At 41.0% G+C, this 25,011-nt stretch overlaps 1 protein-coding gene across 1 annotated transcript in view; it reads right to left on the bottom strand.

The window, feature by feature from the left end:
• Positions 1 to 16,543, bottom strand: part of nrxn3a (neurexin 3a) — a 163,008-nt gene extending 146,465 nt beyond the window's left edge. Inside the window, exons 1-2 of the mRNA XM_046412322.1 lie at positions 16,197 to 16,543; positions 1,790 to 2,979 (exon numbers count right to left, since the gene is read on the bottom strand). Coding sequence (XP_046268278.1) covers positions 1,790 to 2,474 — 685 coding nt within the window. The 5' untranslated portion in view covers positions 2,475 to 2,979; positions 16,197 to 16,543. The remainder of the gene's footprint in view (positions 1 to 1,789; positions 2,980 to 16,196) is intronic.
• Positions 16,544 to 25,011: the final 8,468 nt, after the last annotated feature.

Below are 25,011 nucleotides of genomic sequence, written 5' to 3'. Positions count from 1 at the left end.
TGTATCTGACTGGCAGTCAGAGCAGACAGGTTAGTAGAAGCAGTGAGGCTCCTCTGAGCTGCAGCTACTCCTCCACCCGCCTGATGTCGTGACAAAGCACTGGCTGAGTTTGCAGATTTTTTTAATACTTTATATAGCAGCGTTGTGCTGTTTTCACATATCTGCAATGAAAGACAACTAAAAGAGAGGAGCAGAAGCATAAATATTTCTACCCTCAGAGCCCATCATGTCAGTTAAATGCCATCCAGTCAATCAGCCAAGCAAAAGCAAATCAGCTCAGCCACCAGCAAGACACAGGAAGGCACCGATGCCAACCCCCACTCCCTCACCCCACCTGCTCCTTTATTTCAAACACGGGCAGAAATAGATAAAGAAAAACCTAATCTTTAAATTCCAGATTTCCAGGCCTTTTGTCTGTATGCTGAGCATTTGGAGTCAGGCCAAATGGGGATGTAAATTCCATATCTGTGAGAGGTTAAGAAGAGTGCTCGAGAATCAAAGATGGAGGAAAAATAGCGAAACAAATATATTCAAACAAATTACCTCCGATCTGAATTAATTAAATGGGGAAAAAAAAGAGTCCAGCGACTTTCTTACCCAAGTGATATTGATTATCTCATAAGGAGTCAGATCATTGTGTACTCCTCAGCTACTGGAAGCTACTGGTTTGGAAAGCCTGAAGACAGTGTATTGATTGTGAATAATTAAGTACACAACAAGTTTTTTTTTTTTTTTCCAGAGCAAAGAAAAAAGCAAATGTGCCTGAATCCATTTCCTGTGCTGACTGCATGTTCACAAATTGCCACAATAAAATAGGCATTATCACCGAATGTTCTGCACTCAATTATTTATCAAATCACAGGAAATCCACGTTTCCATATAAAGCAAGTCAATGTGTTATTTGACCTGCAGGCAGACAACCCATGAAGGGAAATAAGCAGAGCTTTCTTTTAAGAAGAATCATATTTGCTCTGGATGCTGCCAGCTGTAGTGCAATTGAAACACAGCTCTAACAAAACTGTCAGCACAAAAGATGTGATATAAAATACCTGCCATCTTGTGATTGGGTGAAGAAAGTGTGCTCAGGAGGCCCTATTCTCTCCATAGGCATCCTTATCACTGCCTGCAGGTCTGATGCCATTAACCTGCACCTCACTGGCTAACTGTTTTTAGATTAGCTTTCAGATTTTACAGCCCAGACAAGCACACATACACACAATCACAGAGAGAACCAAGCAAGCCCAAAAAGCCTATCTGCCTCAAACCCCATGATACCTTATGTAATAGCAGAAACAATCCTCAGACTACAGAGTTAAAAAGCCAAGTTATGTGAAAAACACTGAAACCTTCAAAGTCATAATGTTGGTCCCTGTGAGGTAACATGACAAAACGAATACACACTGGACAGGTGAAATCATCTGGATCATGGTACAAGGGAAAAACGACTAAATAAAATATGGTGTTTTCATGCTGGTCTAATGTAGTTTCCAACCGTGAGAGAAGGCAGTTCTTTGGATCAACTATTTGGATGGATTTTGTCATTTCTCTCAGGTTTTCACTAGCTTTAACTGGAGTCATGGCCCAGTTACCTGTGAATTACTGGCTTCATCTCAAGGTGATTCAAATCAAGTCCCCAGGAACAGCAGTGGGCTGTGAGGCTAATTTGTCATTATGGCTCTGGTTAGATTTTTAATAAATACAAATTAATGTTTAAAATATAAAAACAAATTAGATCAAAGTTCAAAGTTGAAGTGAATGAGACACATTTGGCATCCTTTAAAGGTATTACCTTCACTGCAGAAGAGGCCCTTATATTCTGTTTTGGAGCAGTCACAGACCGGCTCTCCATCCACCACTGAGCACGTACCGCCATTCTCACACGGGTTCACGGTGCACCACCCTTCCGACTCCAGGGGCACCTTAAGGCTTCCCAGGAATAGGGGCTGTGAGATGCCATATTTGAGGTCTGTAATTGTGCCCCTGAAGGGCTGCATGTTTCGAACTGTAGGCAGTGTCAGCGCACTGTTGCGGATATCCTGAGGCACTCCACCCAGGAACAGGTCGCTGACTATTTTCATGAACAGACGTTGAGGCCGCACCTCATCTGCTTTGGCCTGGCCATCCAGTACCAGCACTGTGCGCTGGTTATACCTGCTCAGAGTGGCAAAGTGCCAGCTGTTGTCATCCACCCGTCTGTCAGCCACCACTGTGGTCTCGGCACAGTCAATGCTGAAACGCAGCTGCAGCCGACCCTCCACCACCGACAGCTGCAGAAAGTCACAGTAGCCTCCGTCATCAAAGTACAGCAGCAGCGCCTCCGAGGCTCCTGTCTTGAACTGGAAGCTGAGGTCACCGCGGGTGCTGGCGTCCCAGCGGAGGTAGCGTGCCCACTGACCTGGTGTGCCTGAAAATTCCAGTCCCAGACATGTGCTGAGGAACACTTGAAGCCGGATAGAAAAACTAACAAGATCCATAGCTGCAAAAAATGTATTAATCCAAGAGGGTGTCTGAGAAATCAATAGCTGACTCTTAGGATGTTCAGGTGGAAATTCAGGGATGTACAGTTTTATCCACAATATGTGCAGAGATATATTCAGATAAATACTTCTTATAAAAATATGTTTTTAAAGGGAAAAGGGTAGTAGCAGGAGAACAGTCGTTGTAGTTAACAGTCTTAAGTCACTCACATCAGTGACCTGTCCAGTAGGAATGGAGGAATTGTTTTCCTCCCAAGGGTTGAACAGAGGAGTGAAAGAGGGAGAGAGAGAGGAAGATGTGATGTTTTAATGGTGTTTTTTTTTTGTTTTTTTTTTTTTTGGGGAGGGAGGGGGGTTGTTGTTTTTTCACACAACAACCATGGTGTACGGTCTGATGGAATGGACTTCTCTGGCTATCAGGGTGAGTAAAATTTCCTCCTTCATGTTGTCTGCTGTGAAATAGAGCTCACAAGGGATCCACAGGCCACTCTTGGTTCCATCACTGTCAGAAAAAGAGAGGCAAAGGGTTACAATGGGCACATTAGCATTGATTTTACATTACTAAACACATTTTCTACCACAACATGCATACTAAATGCACCAATGACAGCACTTGACATATATATACAATCTAAGTACACTATATAGACATAAATATTGGAACACACCTCTATATTATTGAATTCAGGTGTGGTGTGGGGCTCTTTTTCAGGGGTTGAGCTGAGCTCCTTACTTTCATCGAAGGGAAATCTTAATGCTTCAGGAAATCCAGACATTTTGGTCAATGCTATGCTTCCAACATTGCGGCAACAGTTTGTTGAAGGCCCTTTTCTATTCCAGCATGACTGTGCCCCAGTGCACAAAGCAAAGGTCCATAAAGACACGGTTGGATGAGTCGGGTGAGGAAGAACTTGCCTTGTCCACAGTAAGACCTCAATGCATCCAACAGCTTTGAGGTGAACTGGGACGGAGAACATCTTTGTCTGACCTCACAAATGCTCTGCTGCATGAATGGGCAAAAATTCCCACATAAACACATCTGAATCTTGTGGAAAGCCTCCCCAGAAGAGTGGCTGCAGTTATAAAATAACTTAAGATATTTACTCAAGTACTGAAATTAAGTACAAGTACCTCATAATTATGATGTTTAGATATGAAACAATTATTTTACTAAAGTATTATTACTGTTGTTACTGTTAGAGGTATTAACATGTAAGCAACATTAATATTAATTCTAACATTATTTTTTTTCCTTAGTATCTGAATATTTCTATATTGTTGTACCAGTACTACATTACATTTTACCTAAGCAAAGGACTAAGCTACTCTACTTACTGCCAAAAAATAAAACTGGTGTAAAAATAATGACTCTTACATTAAACTCAAAGATAAAGAGCATACTGGGATCAAAATATCCTGAAATGCCAAATAAAAGCACCCCCAAATTACCAAAAATGACAAAGGACATGATCTCAATGTCAATAGTCCAATTTCCAAAACCTACATGTAGGATTTTGTTATGACACGTATTGAGTATACAGTTTCTTGGAAAGAAGCAGTGACTTTATTTTAGTTGCCGTTAACACTTCACATGTCCTATACTGCTGGCAGTCAGCAATCCTAATTAAAAGTGCCTGTGATATTACTGCATTTTTCCCTCCTCCACAAAGGTTGTTTGGAGTTATCAGTCATCTGCTGCGTAAATTAGCCTCATTATTCTCATAGCGGTGCATGACTATCAGTGAGCCAGACACAGACTGCCTTTATCTGATGACCAGCCTGGAGAGACAGCTTTCTGCATACAGGCACAGAGAAACACAAGTAGGTACTGTGGCTAAGTATTAGATTTTATTTCTAAAAAATCTACTTTCATTCTAAAATATTGATACGTAGCAAAAAAACTAAATAAATAGATATCTTATACAGCCCCAACATTACAACCATCTGCTTAATATTTTGTAGGTCCTCCTTGTGCTGCTGTTACTGGCATCAGAATGTTGGATCCTTTGGGTCCCGTGCATTGAGGGTGGGGCCTCCAGGTGGGGGCGGGGGGGGATGATGCTATGTTAAAGCTTGATAAGTTGCTATTAGTTCTACATGCTTAATTGCTTTTGAGAAATATTGGAATAGTTTGCTTTACAAGATATTTGGCTCGCACCAACTGAAGTTAGCCTCAGTCTGCTTGTTTAGCCTTCTGGCTCATTAGGTAGTCATGACTTGTGATAGATGGTTATTGCAGTTGAGGCAGAGAGGACCCTGAAAGTGAACTAGGAAAGAGTTATGGATTCCTGAAGACAGATGTCAAAGTAGGTATGAAAATAATATCCTTGGATATTTCTGCATCTGCTTTTGTGTGTGTAAGTGAGGTATACGCACTTAGACTAATGAGCAAAACAGTAACAGTTTGTCAACCCGTGCAGTATTGGGCCAGCACAGCGACTTTAAATTTTGGCATCGAAAACCCTTTATTAGAAGGGTACATTGGTGCTTCCAAAAATTCCATCAAAAGATAAAACATAGATTTAAAAAAAAAAATTAAAAAATTAATTTAAATATGTAAATCACATTTTCCTTGATGGAGATTATAAAAGGTGGAAGTGACAACTGCCCATAGCACACAGGAGTAAGTTTTTACCCAACATGTCCAGTTCAGTGCCAGAAAAGAGCTAGCATTACTACGTTCTAAGTACCGGCGCTTCTGATTTGTGTCTTTCCTTACTTCTTATTGTATGCATAGCCTCCTGGTGAGTCTAAATACACCTCTAAACACCTAAACATTCATCTGACACATCTGGTCTCTCTGTACAAAACATACATAGTTTAAGCTAATAAAACAGCAGAAACAGAATTTGGCAACTAATGATGGCTCCTTTCTGAACGCTGCTGCTGCTGATATACAGTACCTGCACCGTTAGTAGCTGTCTGCAGTGCAAATCACTCAGTACTAGTTGCTGCACCAACACCGAGTCTACTCCGCCAGCTGCCAATTACAACTTTACACGGTGGGTATAGTGCACATGACTGCTGGACAACGGACAAATCTAACCATTTCTACAAGACAAAAGGTTTTTCTGATTGTGAAAGATATGAAGCTTGTATGCCAGATTTGTGAAGAAATAAAATCTTTTAGGCCTGAAACTAATGATTGAATGGGATGAGTGTGGTGGTAGTACAAACAACAAAGTACAAACAACAAATAAGCCTTAGGAAAAAGATCAACAAATGCAAAGAATCGCTTATTAATATACTAACCAAATAATCATTTATGTACAAACTGTGAAAATGTGTATCATGTGTAATGCATGTAATGACATGCATACAAAACTTTAAAGTGGGATATCATACCAACATACGTGTATGAGTACAATTACACCATGGTGTGGGTCTCGATTCTGTTTGGCTGCAGGGTGTGAATTTTTTTATACAGCTACTAAGTAGCACTGGTTAAAATGTCTGTCCACCATTCTAAATTTATGTGCTGGCTGTGACACCTCGACATTAGAAATGAAGCACATCAAAACAAATCTGATTATTAAACTGAGTCCTTAAGTGCCTCATGGTGATTACAACATACAAACTAACAGTAGCCTACAGTGCCTCTCTGAGCTTGATGTTTTTTTCCTTCATAAGTGACCACATCATGAGCGGGATAATGTTCTTTGAGAAGTTCATAATCAGGAATTAATGGAGGACATGGAGAGATATATTTAACACGATGTTGGTGGTACCGGTACCATTTTTGGTCCAGTTGGATGGTGATACCAAATGCTGGAAAATGGAAAATACTGGAAAATTTAACATTTATCACAGCACTACATTCAAGCAAGTTCATTTTCATCTTATGCAAAGCATATGGAGAATCTGATCATACAAGTTAAACCTGCAATTAACTGATTTTTCAGCACTTTTGGAGAGGCAGTTGGAACAAGTTGTGATACACGACTGGCAAATCATCACATTTTCAGTTATGTTGAACTTGTTTGCAAATAGTTGCTCATTTATACATTAAGCAGAGAGAGAGCAACATTAGCATTCATTTGGAGTGGACTTGAAAACAAAAAGACTCTCTTTTTGCTGCATTTTAGCTCCCCTGAAGAAGAACCTTAAAAGGAAATGTTTTAATCTTTTCTCCACTTTGTTGACCAGCTTTTATGTCACTTTTATTGTCTGCTGCTAAACAGTAAAGTTGGCAAAAAAGCATTCAGCATATGTTATCAGTATTATTTGTGCTTTGACACAGTATTTTATGAAACCATTTCTAATCTGATATTTGTTATTTCTCTCTTTGTTGACCTCTCAACATTTAACACTGTAGATCATAAAATCCTGTTTAACAACTTATGGTCTTCGGATCTAAATGATGTTGCGCTCATGTCTACCTTACAGGAAAACTCAGACGGTTGTGGCTGATGATGCTAAGTCAAGCCTTCTTACTATAAGTAATGGGATTCCACAGGGGTCTATTCTTGGTCTGTTGCTGTTTACATTACACTTAAATAACATTATTCTAACCAGTGAGTACGAGCATTTTTATGCAGATGATGCGCTCTTATATGCCTGGGTTCCTTTCCCACTCAGACTCTGACTCATGTTCAGTCTGCCTTTCATGCTTTCCAGTGATCACTTTTTAAACTTGTTTCTAATGCAGAAACGACATACATGGACATTCATGGTATTCAGAGCCATCATTCCTCTCTGTATCACATGGATGGACAGAAGAAGAAATAATCATGATATTTATGAGATGAGATAGCTCTACTCTTAAAAAGATCCAAAGTAACATTGCTTCTCTCTCGTAGTCTAAGTCTTCTCACAACAATACACAATTGGCTTTATCTGTGTTTTTTACGTGTTGGTCGTGTGGTTGTCTCAGGTCTCTTCTTATCATTATGTTTTTTATTTGCTTTTGCCATTGAATTTACAGTACAATAAAGTCTAAACTTGCTCTTTGATAACATTTCAAATTTAGATATATTTGATGGCTGAACAACCATAAATTAACAAAGGCTGGAACAAAAGATATTAGAAATGGATCAGGAACTGGTGATTAGATCCCATTCAGATTCCTGTCTTACAGTCTCTAATTAATGTTGCTAGTCCAGGTGTTAGAAATGCAGGGCAGTCGGTTCAGAGGAATGAAATAATCAAGACAAAACAAGGGTCTGGTTATGAAGGAAACACGATGAAATTACTAGAGATTAGGAATGTTTAACAATAAACAGAGCTGGCTTGCATCATAAAAACAAATATTCTTGACTACCATCAGCAGCATGCTGTAATGCTCAGCAATGTCGCTGGGCATCATTTAGTCAGTATGTAGACATACTGTATGTTCCCAAGAACAGGACAAGGGAGAACAAAGTGCCAGAGGATCACTTTGCTGGACTGATACTAATCCATGACAATAAGGAAACTGTAGACAGCACACCCCAGAACCAGATGTATGGACTCCAGTCAGACTCGAATAACAAATCTGATCATTTCAAACTTGACTTGGACTTTAATACCAGTGCCTTGTGTCATCACTTGGACGTGGACCTTTTGACTTGAAAATATTTGATACCTTCCTCCGAGCAAAAACATTAATTAGTATGTAATTTCTTGTCATTTTCTGAATGAACTAGCATCAACACAAAGTGGTGAAAATTTGGCTCTCAAGGCCCCTCATAGTTTTTTATCACATAAAAAGCTATGGTGACTGTATCTGCCGTGTTTTGGTGAAATTTACAGGCACGGTGCATCCGCCCTCTGCTGCCTGTCTGTGTAGAAGCTTGACACACACAGGGACAGGGACTTCATGATGCACTGAGGTGCACCTTGTAAACTCATCAATCTATACTCGAATGGCCACAAAGGCCGTTTGAAACAAAATCTGAATCACTTGTGTGCTGACAAGGACTTCATGGTGCATACAAATGCACCTTGTAAGCTCAAAAATCTATACCCGAATGGCCACAAAGGTCATTTAAAATGGAAAAGGTTTCTATTTTTGCATTCAGTGAACAGCACTCTATGACATTCAGGATTCAAAACTCAAAGTTTAGGACTTGGGACTTAAATGCAAAGACTTTAGGCTACTTCAAAAAGAACGACTTGGTTCCACCTCTGCCAAGTACCTCCACAGAGTTATCATGATTGGCTGAGTCTATCAGCAGTTGGTTTTACTGGGTGATTATTGTTATTTTATTGTGATAATTTAATGGTCTCCAAAGAAGGAGTAAGAGCCACTGGGCAGAAACAAACTCTCAGAGACTCACAGAGGGGGAAAAGAGAATATTTTCACAACTAACTAAGGGTTCATTTCAACAAAACTAGAGATGGTTATTGTTGAAACAGTGGGAAGACTAACCAAGAAGGTTTAGGTGAATTTCATTTTATTGAACTCCTGCTGGACAATGAAGGCTACTGCCATTTTGAATGTTACAATCTTTTTTTTTTTTTTATCAATCTTTCTTTGCAGAATGGCCACAGTGTTTTGGACATCTGACAGCTGTAGTGACAGTTTTATGCAAGTTCAAGTTGTGAGCAATAGCTTTACTGCAGAAGCCTCTAGCAACATCAGCAGAAAAAGGATGCTGTATACCCTTATCTCATCACTGAGGTGACAGACACTGAAAATTAATTCAGAAGCACTGTGCTTTATGAAAGCTGTCATCACTCCAGGTATGTTACAGGTGAGCAATGGGTTAGGTTCTGTCCTTTTCACATACCGCAGGAGCAGGACGAACACACACTGTTGAAATATGAATGTGCAGAAGAAGCTCTAATTGTGTTTTCTGTCAAAACATAGCTTGACACGAGCAATACCGAGACAAAAAGCAAGATTTATTTTGGAATTCATTTATCATGCAAGATTTATCTGTAAAATTTAGAACTTGTTCAACTAATACAAGGTTAATGGCATCATATGCTGTTGTCCTGTGGTGATTTTATAATATTAATCTGGAGTCAGACAGAATTTACTGTGCTGTGCACTTTAAATATGTGGTAGGCCCACAATTTTCCACGCTGATGGGCTAAAGTTGTGTTCAATTTCATTGTCATAATAATAAGGTTTCATAAGATTATACATACACACACATATACTGTATATATACATATATATAATGCTTAATGTAAGTGGTGGTGAAAGTTCCCTTTCCCAGTAAAGCATGTGAGTTTCACATGTTTAATGCATATAAAGAACCATTTCACAAGCAATAAATTTACATGATACAAGCAAGGGTTTCAGATTATCCACCTGTCTTCTCAAAGCTACGTACCTGCAACATGCTGAGTCCTAAATCTAACATAATCTAATAATTTTGCATCAGTTATAATATCATATAGCCATATAGCACAACACAGAGTGCACATTTTTGCATGGGTGTGTAATTTATGATTAATTTATTGCATTCAAGGGGAATGTGTAAAATTATCGGCATAAACTGTATTTACCGTGAAAATGGCGTTACTATCGGCTTAACCCTCAGTAAAAAAGATTTAAAGATACAAAAGAAAATACGCGCACTATTTTCTTATTCCACCTACAGAGTTTAGCATTTGAATACCTATAATTATTTCCATGCGGTACAGATTCACATTTTAGAGAAATATTTCCTCCACCAAACATTTTCAACCATGAAATTTCTTTTTTATTGTGAGCTGTTATCAAACCTCAGCAGAAGCTTCTCTTCGGGGTTAGATCTATACACACTGAGCTGCTTATCAGCCTTCTGTTGAATAAGAGATATCAGCCAATCAATGCAGTCCAGCTCTGACATCACAGAGATTTTTCCTTAATCATAGATAATGTGTGTATTGTATTATGTATATGATTACTCCATGTATTAGGAATCACTGACTTTTTAAAGCAATGTTTAGTTATACTTGATTAATTTAGTATAATTTTAATTAAATACTGACCATTTGCTTCTTCCTTAGACTCCCTTACTGTGTCACATATTTAAAAATCTGGCTTTTGTTGTTGATTTCAAAGCATAAAATTATTATTCTCTCACCCATGCACTGAACACATTAGTAAACTGCAACACCCTTCAATTAGTTATGATTTAAACGAGGCTAATATTCTGTTCTACATTTTTAATGTATTACCCATTTTACAATTGTGCTCAATTGTAATCGTGTTAATCATCAAAAGAGTCACAGACAGAATTGCTAAAAAATGGTAGAAAAAATACCACTCCAAAAAAACTTCTACCTTTAAAAACTCAAGTCAGCCCAGCTCTCTTAAAGCTAAATCTGAGCTCACTCTCCTCTCTAAAAAAAAAAAATGTTTCATTATTATAAAAGAAAGCAGTTTTTCCTTTCTATTTAATTGCATATATCTCTGCAGCAACAGTATTTTCAATCAGGTCTTTTGTATTATGTATATTTAATTATTATTATTATTATTGTTATTATTATCTGCTGATTGGTGCCAGCTAATCAGAGATCACTGCTTTTCCATATGCACAAGCTCTCTAAGAGCATAAATACTGTCCACTCATGTTACAAATGCAGACTGGTTCTGGCTTCATTTTCAGTTTGCTACTCTGTGTGTGTGTGTGTGTGTGTGTGTGTGTGAGTGAGTGCGTGTGTTTGTCTTTTGTTGCAGTGTAGGGAGCGTCAGGGGTTAAAAGGCTAAACGGCACGGATCATTGTTCTCTCTGAAAGGCTCCTTTGACGAACCCCACAGGGACGAGTCCACATACACACACTGACAAAAGGCGGTGGCACTCTGGATCCTATTAACAACCTCATGGACTGGGATGAAAGGTGTGTGTGCGTGTGCGTGTGTGTAAATGCAAATAAAAGCAGCCCACTGGCAGGCCCCTTGTGTTTAAATGGATGCCACTTGCCAGTAATTTTACAGCAGGTGCCCTGATTGCACATCATCGAACAGAAACACACACGCAGCAACGCTGTCCAGACGCAGTGACAAAATGTCCTCCACAGCTTGCAGATAATATCTCAAAGGACAGGCTGTGAATTTTTTTTTTTCTTTCGATTTTCTTGTATCGTTCAGAGTGAGGCCTCGCAAATATGCAAGCAGACGCTGACGGTGGCGTTCACGTCTCACAATAGATTCAAAGAGGTGCCATTTTCTTTTGCCTGTCTCCACTGCTGCAGTGGTACACGCCGAAATCATTTGACCAGGACATGCAACCTGACAGTGGAGGGGAGGAGGAGGAGACACAGCAGAAGGAAAGATGAGTGGAAACAGAGATGGCGAGGAGGGGGGGGTGATGACAGAGACAGAGGGAATGATGTTCCACCTCATCCACTCCCACTCATGCATCTCATGAAACAACACCTGACACTACTCTTCCTCCTCTCTCTTCATCACGTTGCAAACACACACTTCAAGTCAGCCACAAACCTTTCCAGGAACACCTAATAAATGGTAGAAGTTTATGGCTACTCTAGTGACATGCAGTGGGGTACATCACTACATGCTACAAAAACAACAACAAAAAAAAAAGATAAGAATCCACCTAAGTAGTCCTGCTCACTGGTCTGCAGCAGTGATTGCAATGGCCTGATCCACCAAGAGATAATTACAGATATGTAAAGGGATGGGTACCATGGTGTATACAGTACAGTAAAACCTGACTGTACAAATTTATAGTGTCTCATATGGTACCGTCACATCGGCCCTATTGGTCAGTCAGGGCAAAAATCACCAATCATCTGCTGAGATAAAGCATCTGTTTTGACATCGATGCAAAAAAAAAGATCCAAATATAAAAAGGAAGGAGTGATGATGTAAAATGTGTTTAATATCAGTATCAGAATAATAACAGTAGTTGGTGTCTCAGCTGACTACAACATATCTGGTTGTCAATTCAGTCTTTTTAAAATGATTAGCCACTATGGAAAGTGTAGCATTCACGGTGCAGGGCAGGTGAGGCCTCCTCTATCACTTCATCTTCTCTGAGCGCTCCTTCTGAAAAGACACATTGATCAGCAGAGGGACGGTGACACTGCGCAGGCTCAGTTTTCAATTAAAAATCCGCTGAGCTGATTAAAAGAAATCCCTAAGTAAAACGTTTAAACAAATGAATTGGCCTTTGCTGTCTTTGCACATTCATTATTTGTAAATCAGTCCTGTGTTTTCTGCGTTACAGCCTGTGCTGTAAATGTAAAATGCAAAGATGAGCGCGTGATGGTGCGTGCGTGTTTGTGGGTGGGAGTCGTGGCTTATTTTGGCGGCGGGTACAGCGTGGGCACCGTGTTGTTATCCAGCTACTCTGCAGGCAGGACACGCCTTCTCTGGGTTCTGTGGTTCTGCTGCAGCACCCTTCACGGCATTACATCACCCAGTTAGAGAGAGCACCCAGCACCCCACAAACGCCTGCATACACACCGCGCGCGCGCGCGAGAGAGAGAGAGCGCACACGCACGCACACCGCGACGCCTTACACCATACAGACATCTGCGTAGGCTACACACCAGACCAATGTCTGCACACACACACACACCTTACCAGCGCCAGGATACATGTCATACACACACTGACGGCACACACGCCACACGGATGACTGTACACACATCCACACTGCAGACACACAGAAAACGTCACATACTCACGCCAATAGCCAAAGCGTGGATACACACCACTCCATCTCTCACACACACACATAGCCTATGCACACACACATCACTAGCGAACACACCCACAAACACTTCGCCTTTCGCCCCACCACCACCAGCAGTTTACGTAACATCACACTTTCTCATTGCGGCGTTGCATTTTTTTTCCTTCACGACGTTTTTGTTTTGCACGTGATTTCTGTGTGTGTGTGTGTGTGTTGATCATCTTTGCTCTTGACAATATTCTTACTGATCCAGCAGCACAAATTATTACAAACATGTGAATTTTTAGGCCTGAATGGATGTGAAAAATGGGCAACGAAGGGAGAATCGTTAGGCTCACTTTTATTTCCTCTTTTTAACATCTCATTTAAAAGGACGTCTAATAGGATGGCACAGCAGATCATTTGCAGAATAGACAATCTTTAAGGCCCAGCAAAGCCACACACTATTGCACCTTTAAAAACAAAACAAACAAAAAAAAAACAAGAAGAAGAAACGAAAAGGGGGCATCGTCTCAACGCAAAAAAGCGGCCAAATTAAAGAAAAAGAGCATTCTCTAAAATCCTGCGTAATATTCGACTCTCCCCGCCCAGAGGGATTAGTGTTACCTTGAGAGCCCTTGGCTTTTTTGCGCTTGATTTGTCAGCGCAGTTAATCGGCTGCCAACCAGAACACACACACACACAAAAAAAGCAGGACAGCCAAATTACCCAAAACAGCCCCCATCCTACCCCGACAACCCCCACCGAACCTTAAAAATATGGGGGAAATTAAACGGGAAGGAAAAGTGGATCGCGGGTGGGGGTGGGGGTGGGAGACATATTTTGCAGAAAATATGCGCCGTCCATGTTACACTTACGAAGAGGAACGCTGCAAGTAGTCTGCTTTGCCTACAAAATGTCATCGTCTGTGTCTGTTCCCCAGCTGAAAAGCTGTCAGCAGTCACCGCATATTTCCGGTAATATTTCATCTGGAACGATCATTTCAATTCAGCATGCAACAAAAGGGACATGGAAGAAGGAGTTAAAACGTTAGGAATAGATCGGACTGATTTAAAAAGAAAAGAAAAAGATTTTCTTCATTTGACATGAAACATACGTGGTGTGTGTGTGTGTGTGTGCGCGCTCTGGCGTTGGGAATGGCTGTCTGAAGCAGTTTAGACGCAGGTGAGGGAGCACCTTTGGGCCCTTTGCAGGGAGAAGAGACGCATTCAGTGCCTGGGTCACGCCCATTCTCAAGCCCGTGCGGGGGGGGGGGGGGGGGGAGAAGAAGCCTGATTAGGAATTCCCCCTGCATAAACTCACAAGAATCATCTAATCCTATTAACTCTTAAAATCCGACACATCGAAATGCGTGCTGCAGCAGTGAATAAAAATATAATTGTCGTCTTCTTGCCTTTATGAATTAACACCAGTTTCGATTCTCTTGCAGCATTTCTCACGTTCTCCATGTTTGAGATAAGCCGTCGGATATTTCAGTGAGAGGCTTGAGAGCGGCCATCAGACTGAGGCCTGATAGCTCACTGCTTATGTTGCGGCAGCTTGTGGATTTCTATGGCGCACCGCATTCAGGCCTCGGGTTTTCGTTTTTTTTTTTCCCCTGCAATGAAAATTGACTAAAGTGTTGTATAAATGGGGCCTCCTGCACCCGTCGCTCTGTAGCCTAAATGACAATCTGAAGGCAGCCTTCGTTTAGATTTCAAAATTCCTGTCTGTAAATGAATTTGAAGCTGATAGTAGAAAAAGAAAAACAGGCCCGGGCTGTGGATTTTCCAAAGTGGATTGATGAGGTGGTGGAGGTGGAGGAGGAGGTGGTGGGGTGGGAGGAATAATAAAAAAAAAAAAAAGTTGTCTGCTCAACGTGCAGCATGAAATGCAGTTTATTAGTAGCGGAGCAGTCACATTTCAGTCAACCTTCCTGCTGTCCCTGCAGACGCCATTTGATCCACCAGGGAACCTAAATTATTCAAATCATCATAATCATCCTTTTCCTATTTTTTTTTTAATCATACATAATCATTCTAATGTCGCGTTTTAAGGCCACGGGTTTATTTTTTGGTTTATTTTAATATTTCGAACGCATTCTAATATAAAATCATGTATAAAAAAAAAAAAGAAAAAAAAAGATGAAAACCATAATCGGTGTAGTGTCGTTGCATTTCTGAGAGGTAAAAAAAAAAACAACAACAACAACAACAACAAAAAGCAGTGATGGCCAAATCTGGCAGTGAGTGTGAAACAGCAGCCAGCAGCTGGATGTGTGAGTGTAAACACGGGGAGGAAGAGGGATAATGGAGGAATGTGATGCTTATTGCATCGCGAGGCAGCGAGCAGCCTGCCGATGCGCGCTGTCCACCTCCGTTAACACAGAAGGTCATGTATCAGACTGCATGTCACACAAAGCCCCAGCTACAGCAAAATATGCATCTATATTTAAAGAGGGTATTAGCCGCGCTGGTGGGGCGGAGATGGGGCGTGCGCGGCGTGTCAGGGGGAATTTGTTTGACATTTTAACATGAAGCTGCAGACGAGAACAATGCGTGGACACTGGACACCTGGCGTTCACGTTATTTATTATTCATTATCTAAAGACAAGGTGAAGGAAATCCTGCAGCTCGCTGTTTAGGTCTTTTTTTTTTTTTTTTTTTTAATCAGGCCTGATGATCTTCATATTTCACTCACAAGTATGGCTTAAACGTTACATGGATGTAATTAGAAGATTTAATAAATAATATTATTGGACATTCATATAGTAAACATCGCCTGAGGGGAGCGGAGAGGACGTGTGTAATTCTATACACGCCTGTCACCGTGTTTCTTGTTCCACCGGGGGAATTCAGAGGCCATGATGGCAGAAATTCCCATTTTGAATGCCAGAAACGCCGCCGTTCCTTCAAGGAGACTCACACCTGCTCCGGCTCGCCAAATTCAGCGTTCCGGTGCGCCCAAACTGGAAAAAGTCCTGGAAAAGTGGCAAGTTCCCGGATACCTGGGCGACAGGAGTCGAAACTCCAGCCATTCTGTCTCATATTTCCTCTGGAACCTTCTCCTCTTTATTTCCCACTACATTCAATTCTGATGGCTGTTCTACGCGGACATGACATGGACATGTTGAAGTAAAACAAAGACACGCTATACTGACCTTAGTTAAACACACCACCGAGAGTATCCAACTGCTAAAATCCAGTTGTAAACTCCAAACATCCGTAGTTTTTAAAATCCAGGTTTGTGTTAAAAGCAGCGGTGTTTCCGCTGCTGACGGTGCCGGTGCGGAGCGGCGGGGCGGTGAGCACCAGGCGGTACCGGGCTGGGCTTATCGCTCCTTACAGGTGCGTCGACCACGGTGCATCGTAGGTACAAAAGCCGCTGGTAGCTCGGTGCGACTTGCAGCGGCTGCAGGCAAGAAGCGCACGCGCGCGCACACACAAACACGCACACACACACACACACACCAACGCGCGCACACACGCGCCACTTGGGTACGCCCTCTACTCAGCACCAGCACACGACATTTAAAGGCGTACAGGCTCCTAAGCGGGGTCGAAACACACACACACACACACACACACACACACACACACGTGGCTGCCCTTCAGATTCGTATTAAAGAAGTTCCCATGATTTCCTCATGAGAATCGGTTGGTTGTTCAGCATCACACTCTCCCTCTGCGGCTCAGTTGCATCTACAGATTGTGAGAACGTTTGCAGTCTACGCATTTTCAGTCGCTGTTTTGAACTTTCCAAATGTGACATTGGCAGCTGTGGTTAAAGCTGCAGTCGGCTGTTTTAGGTTGCATACTTTACATCATTTTCCTGTTACCAGGTACTAAAATCCATGCAGTTCATGTATACTAACCTAACTATATACGTGTGTGTGTATATATATATACATATACAGATAATGTAATTAGTGTACAGTAACATGACTTGACAAATAATAGTCCAATTCTACATCGAAATGGACCAAAGAGAGGTCTTGAGAAGACAAGTTATTGAAAGAAGAAAGGACATGGACAGTGTCCATACCTATGACAAGTCCATGCTGGAGAGGAATGTCAAGCTTCATGAGACAGATCCCCCTCAGAGTAGCCTGACCAGACTCTGTCTCTCCAGTGTTTTCAACACTTCACCAGAGACATGCCAGCCTGCTTCAAAACCTCCATCATCATCCCTGTCCCCGATAAGCCAAGAACCACGGGATCAAATGACTACAAAGCTGTCGTTTTGACTTCTGTGGTAAGGATATCATTTCCCACCTTCAAATCATCACTGACACACTCTTTAACCCGCTGCAGTTTCTCCGCAGAGCCGACAGGTCTGTGGATGGTGGAGTAAACATGGCTCCGCCTGATCCTCCAACAACTGGACTCCTCAGGAACCGATGCTAGCTTCTCGCATGTGGCTTTTGGCTCCACCTTCAACACCACCATGCTGGCTCTGCTACGGGACAAGCTGAGTGTGCCTGTGTTTGACGTGCAGGTGGATCACAGGAGGGAAATGGAAGAATTTTCTTACATCAAGAGCTGCATCTCCAGTCATCATCCATAAACCTCCCATTCCTTTGTGGAGCACACAACCCTCACTGGGTTCATCTTTGGTGGGAAGGTGATTGATAGCAGGCAGCCATACCTCCACAACCTTTAAGCCTCCAGGACTTTGAGGCAAGCAGAAAGGATAGTGACCTGCCCCTGCCACAACAGACACAACACGAGTGTGTACCTCCCCGCTGTAGCTGGCCTCATCAGCAACACGCAGGACCTCCACTGACACCTTCACTGACACTGACGCTCCATATATACTACACACTGACAAATGCACAAATGTTACATGAATGCACATCTTTTGGATCATTATTTCTGTATATTGCACTGTGAGCATCTGCACCTTCCTTCATCAATATTTTGCACCTCTTTAATTTTTCAAACAGATGATTATATATTACACATTATTTTTTTGGAAGATTTTTCATTGTAGATTTTGACTTTTGCACTTGTTTTTTTTTGAAGGACTCCTCTGTCTAATTTTGACTTTGACTTTGACTGTCACAGTAGTTTTGCAGTCACAGTGCGGTTAAGAAAGTGTCACATCACAAACCAAACTGCAAAAGTTATCAACAATTGATTTTATCATTAAAAATGAAAATTTCATATCATATATCTGACCAGATTCAGCAGCATTTGAAAAATTGTGACTGAACTAAATTTTTTTCCAGAGAGCAGCACGTGGTTTTCATGAGGTACCATATAATGTAATAAACATTAATGAGTTCACTTAATGTTGAGCCCAGGTGACTGGATTTTTGACGTATAAAATATTAGTATTATTTTGTTGTCACTATTTTTTGTTCAGAGAAAACTGATGCAATCTTTGAGGAATAAAAACAAAATGGCTGAATTCATAAGGACATGCAATGCTGTCAGTGCAAGAAGTGCTTTGACCTAAACAACAATAGGCTGTTAATTTCCTTCCAAGATTCCAAATGTTATCTCATCTAACTTAGGTTCTCCACATTATCCACAATGCAACGTGACTGCACACATCTCATTGGACCTTGTGCAGTATTATGCTAGCAGTGGCTAATGGTGCAGGTTTTTAGTTCGAGCAGGGTTGGGGAGTGGGACACAAAGGTCTGGTGAGCTCACTTCTTTTTCACGCCAACAATTATTATTTTTTATTTTATTCATTTTCAAAATTGTAGTCTGACAAGCCAACTGTGACTTAAGTGGCATCACTTGAGGACATTTATCAGACTTAATACAGCTCCTTATGGAGACACAAAAGGCTTTATACGATTTGTTTCCACATATTAAGTAGTCCCTAACATCAGTTTTAATGTTTGGACAACTAAAAGATAATTGGCTGAATTTAGGAGAATATCATGACAGTGCAAAAAACCGTCACTGACTTTTAGTAGAAGACATAATGTGAACAGTGAGTTTCATATGTAGTTTATTATGTGGGGCCCACCTTGTCCCTCAGAGGTTTTGCAGTGCTGTAACACAACTGACACCTGTTTACAAAAGATAATGTGGTGTGCTAACTAAATAGAGCACACCTGACTACATGGACAGCCCAAAGATGGCACAGACGTTATCACCTGTAAAATAAAATCCAAGCCAATAAAGTAACAATGCATGAGCATCAGCAAGTCTGTGTAAGAGTGATGTTTAGTCAACTCTAATCTTTGATTGTATGGCTCGTGGTGTTTTGTGGAGGGAGCTGAATCAACTCCTGTTCTGACAGATGATATGCGCATTGGTTTGAACGTCTTTCTTCCTTTACAATAGCTTTGGCTGTTTACCCACCTCTCCACCCTTCCTCCTTCACAGGACACTTTATGTCGACCGCACACCTGTTGTCATCAGGTTACTTTGGTATCTAATTGAGTGAGGAAAGCACGGTCACTGTAATGTCCTGAAACCAAAGCTATTAGGAACAAAGTTGAAACACTGAACAGTATGAGATATAGTGTAAAGATCTCTTTAATGTTCACTTAACACGTGTCCCACTATTCTGCCATTTCTCTTCCACACAGTTAATGTGCTCTAACAAAAGTTATTATGTTATGATGTTTATTATTATTATCATTATTAAAGTGTTATTAACTAACCATAATCCAAAGCTGATGCAGCGTACTACAACAGCTCTGCAATAAATTCTACCTTCATGGAGGTTCTAATTTTCAGATTTTGCTGAAACACTGTTGGTGGTGGTCACTGGCCTGGAGGCTGTAGCTCCAGGCTGCTGTTGAATTTTATTAAGTTATACTGAGAGGTGTTTCTATTATTTTTATTCCATTCCATATTATTTGTGCAGCTTTAACTAAAAAAAAAAATGGATCGCTGAATGTGGAGCTTCTTGGAATGTCAAATGAAGCCTTTTCCCTTAATACCTTTTACACACATACATGTACACACACACACACACATGCACACATGTCTCCACACCTCATCCATGTATATCTCAGATCTGGTGTGATTAGCTCATTATTTGCTCTGTCATCATGAGTACACTGCAGCCTTCCAGTGAGTAGTGTCTCCTGTTATCTTCCTGGCTGATAGGCCTGCTAATAAGCTTGTTGTGGCACTTCCTCTCTGCCTTGATGGCCTTTTATCTCTCTCTGCACTTCCAGGTTTCTCTCTCTTCTTTCCCTGGATCATTTGTCTGCTTGTCTGCTTCGCTACTAACTAACTAACTAACTAACTAACTAATTAGTCACACTATAAATACAGTCAGTCAGTAACGCCCTCTTACCATGGTGGAAGAGTAACAAGCTCCCAGGCTGTTCACTATCACTCTCACCTCTGACACCAACTTGGCTCAATCCCTTGTTTGCAATCAATAGCAAAGCACTGCCATGTCTGATTTGAAAAAAAAAAAAAACATGCACTCACACACCTCTCACATCCCTTTATGGTGGGGTTAATTAATGACATTAGGCCAGCTGCAAAAAAGAGTTCAATCTAAATAAATATTGCAAAAAGTAAAACTTAAATCAACCATCATTCCCAGTAAGACTCTTAAGACTCTCAGTAACAAGCAGCTACACACTCAGAGACATATTATTATACCAATGGATAAATGGACAACAAATCTTAATTTCAGACTCCCCAGATCCCAATCTGATCAAGAATCTGCCGGATGCACTGCAATAAGCCGAATCCACCCACCTTTCCAGGTGGGTCTTCCCACCTGGGGGACCCACCCTCCCCTCACAGGACTCAAAGGATGCAATACTCTGATGATGGTGACCACAAAATACCCCCAGAGGTCCACTGTCCCTTCCCCTGGCTGGTCAAGTGGGGCATTTTGGCGCTGTTTTGTCCCGCTTGTGGGAGATTGCTGCTGATGATGGGAAGAGACTTCACGACGGCGGCGTGTACTTGGTCTGCAATATTTAGATGGATGGTGTGTGTCAAAGAACATCCACATGATTGCCAGAATCTAAGGCTTCGCCACAGAACATTGCATAGTAAAGAGATGATTACTTTTACACCTGTCAGTGGTGTTAATGTTCTGGCTGACGGTGTAAATCACATGGTCATTACCATGCATTCAGTCACTCTGGTCAAATCTCTTCAGGAGACTGTCACAGATCCTTGGCCTCAGCATTGGCACCATCTTTCTTCCTGCATGGAGACCCGTCAGCCATTACTGTCAACTCATCTTATAAAAAGTTCATATTATTTTCTTTAAAAACTGAAAAAAAGTGATTTAAAAGCAGAGAAATAAAGCCTCAGTGGAACGGCGGCAGCATATCAACAGACCATGCAAATATGGAACAGTTAACTGGCACAGTGAAGGACAAGAGTGACTGATCCCATTGACTGTCTCCCATTGTTTAGTTTTGTATGGGAGATCTGAAATCATGGCAGCTATCTGCTGCAGGAAGTGCACAATACTCAAGCAACTGAGATATTCTAAGATCAGCAATCTCAACCACTCACCCAAATCTCCACACACCCTTACACCAGCATTCCACATCTAAACCTCTACACTATTGTTTCATTATGTCGCCATAACCTACAGTTGTTTCAGTACGTTCATGCAGTGGTGGCATAGTGCAGCCTACAACTTGTTTTGATCATTCTCTTCCCTTTCTCAGTCTTCTTCTTATGTTATTACAGTTCTTCTTATTATTGTCTTTGTTTATGCTATTATCACTGATGCGATATATCGCTGTTACACAGCTACACACACACACACACACATTTAAACTTACTCTATCCTCCTTCTCCATCAGTACCCTATCAGCTGTCTGCATCAGTTAATCACATACACTGAGTTGTCTTCATGCTGACCATCTTCCTATGACTTCTGTACAGCGTAACACTTACTTGACTGAAAAGTGTTCCCAGTGAACATTTGCAGGCAGCAGTTATCTTTGTGTCTACTTATGTATTTGGCCAAACAAATCACTAGTATGTAAATGGATTATGTAGGAGAAAATCTGAAAATGTATGTGCACAAGTTACTGTGAAAGCTATTGCACGAAGGATAAAAATGTATCCACAAGAGCACAACAGTTTTATGATTAGGATTATGAAGATTCTAAAATTTGACAGTAAAAGGATTTCTTTCTTTTTTTTTTTTTTCTTTTTTGATGATGTTAAAGCTGAGTTTATTCAAGCAGGACTCTCTTGACCTCCAGTGGTGATAGATGATAGATTCAAGCTGGGGGGCTTTATTGTTATTTTTTTCTAACATGTAGTTCATAAACATAACGATCAATTTGCGTTATGAGTGAAACATCCTGTTCTAATCATATCGCACCGCACTCACTGCACATCAGTGCTGGAGAAGATGTAAGCTACAGCTCAGTGTGTTGCTGAAGTGGTCAGAGGAGCATAACTGCCTTTTTCAAATGTGTGAACATGAAATACATTTAGCTTAACACATTTAATGGCACTGGAGGAATATAAACATATAGTGAGCTTTGCATGATATTTGGCTGTAGCACCAGCTGCACTTATAGCCATTGCACAATGCAGTTCTTTAGACTTCTGGCTTGCCAGGTAGTCGTGACTCGTGATAGAAGGTCAATGCAGTGGAGGCAGAGAGGACCCAGGAGGTGAAAATGTCTAACCGTCTATCATGTAAAATTACAGTATAGTTATTTCTCACAACATTTGAGGTATTCCAAATTACAAGCATATATATGTTCAGTACAGAAGAATATTGTGCAGAAAAACCATGTGGCTCTCTATGTACAATGCTTGCCTGTCTGTGTGCCTTTTCAACCACATCTCTCCTTTCCCAGGAGCCTTCAGAGTTATTCTTTATTTGTCCACCACATGTCTGCACACTTTTCTACTTCCATTCCTGATGCTGTCGCTCCCACCTGCCCTGCAATTACCTCAGTCCTTTCACCTGAGCTTCGACCCCATTATCCCCATCAGTCACTCGTTTATATATCAGCACAGATCCTCTGTCAGTTCATCAGTGTTGTTTCACTGGTTTCCTGCTTTGTACTTCTGTTTCTGCTATCTGCATGTTTATCTGGACATGTACTCCAGTAAGCTTTTACATTAATAAATCACTGAAATCATCTTTCTGCCTTCCTCTGTGTTCATTTGGTTCCAATTATGTATTTCCTGACTAGTCATGGACTCGCACAGCAGACGCTTTGCTTGGTGAACTGAAAACTTGTTGCTGATGTCAAATTCCGAATAAGCGTATATTTACAAAAATCAATCAAAAGCTGATGAGGTAAAACACTGAATCTATTGTCTTTGTACTGTTTTCAATTGGATCAAAGAGAACTAGGCATATCATGGCATTCTGTTTAAATGGCATTTTACATAACATCCCAACTTTTTATTTTTGAAAACTAGGCTGTCCGAAAGCGTAATTATTCAGTTATCTTTTTGTATTTAACAGATCTGTTCTGAGGAACAACACTATGTTTAAGGTTAAGCATGACATGAGGAAAAGTGGGGAGAAAACCATCATTGTTTGGACAAAAATGACTACTTGGCAAAGGTTAGAGGACAAATTCTGACAGAGGTCGATAGATAGACGTTTAAGAACAGTCTCACATTCTGAGGACCCTTCAATCTGACTTGATTTCGGGCTGCAGACTTTGTGGCCCATGTCACCTTTCTTCTTTTTTTCTTCCTGATGGTCGCCAGTCATAATTATTGCAGCAACATAGGTCTTTAAAATCTGAATGTAAACAGCTGTTGTTTTGCTGGAGGAAGTGGAATTCTTAAAGGGAGAAAAACCACCAGTCATTTGCATGTAGTATAAAAAATTAAATGGCCAAAAATAAATTCAGTTTGTGTATTAGGTATGATATACAGTACCTCCCTGATGAGAACTTACTCTAAACAGTACTTTTGGGCTAAAAATAAGCAGCTTTGTATTCCAGAGTATACTTTATCACACCCTAAAAAACACAGTATGTTACACAATTTGTCCTCCTATCCAAAGTGCTGCACAGAACGTTTTACATACATTTATGATGCCTGAAATGGAACTCAGCACTACTAAATCTATCCCTGGCAGTGTTAAAGTGGTTTCCACTCACACTGATAATTCTGTCACTGCAGAGGAAAAAGAAACCAATGACCCTCACACTTCTACATGCATCTCAAGAGTCATTTACATCGACTGGGTCTCCAGCTTTACAGCTTTCCTAACACCTGTAGAGTGCAGTAAAGATGAAGTGAAGCAGATTTTCAATGTCCATGGCTTTTTTGTGACCTCATGGCAGTGTGACACCCAGAGGTCATGTTTTAACAGCATGGCAAAGGTGTGAGAGCAAAGGTGTGAGCCATACTACACCCATACTGTCACATGCAAACTAGACAGGAATGCATACACAAAAGCAAATGTTACAAATGAGGGTCCATTAGCCTTCGATCACAGGTACCGAAGCAATGAATTTTAACTGAGTATGCTGACACTAGGACGGTGAGATTTGTCCAAGAAATTAGACAGGGCAGTTCCAGGAACTGTATCAGCTCCTATGAATTACAATTATTTACACAGCGCATGTTGAAAGTTAAAGCTCTTTTTGCATAAACTGCATAAATATTTCTACTTATTGATTTCACAGATGTGGGTGACACAGTAACACAGGAATAGCAAGTCAGTACTGTCACAGTAAGCGCAGTCTGGCCCAAAATTAGATCCAAGAAGAGATTTAAAATTAGAGGTTGAGGTAGTAAAGGTGTTGAGGGCCACAAATGGAGAGGTGAAGAGGATGTTTTACAGTCATAATAGACCAGATGACAAATCTAACAGAAAGCTGAGGCACATTACCAGCAAATTCAGGAACAGAAGCTGGTTGTGCTGTCATTCAGGTGACAGGCAGGGGACAAGGGGCTTCGCATTCTGAACCTTGGCTGTAAGAACACTGATGTGGAATGTCACCTCCCAAATGAGGTTAGGATGGAACTGGAGAGTTACCGGAGGATTGGTGCAACTTAAATAGTGATGCTTAAGTTTACTAG

The sequence above is a fragment of the Scatophagus argus genome, chromosome 15, assembly GCF_020382885.2.
Source record: "Scatophagus argus isolate fScaArg1 chromosome 15, fScaArg1.pri, whole genome shotgun sequence".
Lineage (NCBI taxonomy): Eukaryota > Metazoa > Chordata > Actinopteri > Scatophagidae > Scatophagus > Scatophagus argus.
This window is presented reverse-complemented; position numbering and strand designations above follow the sequence as displayed.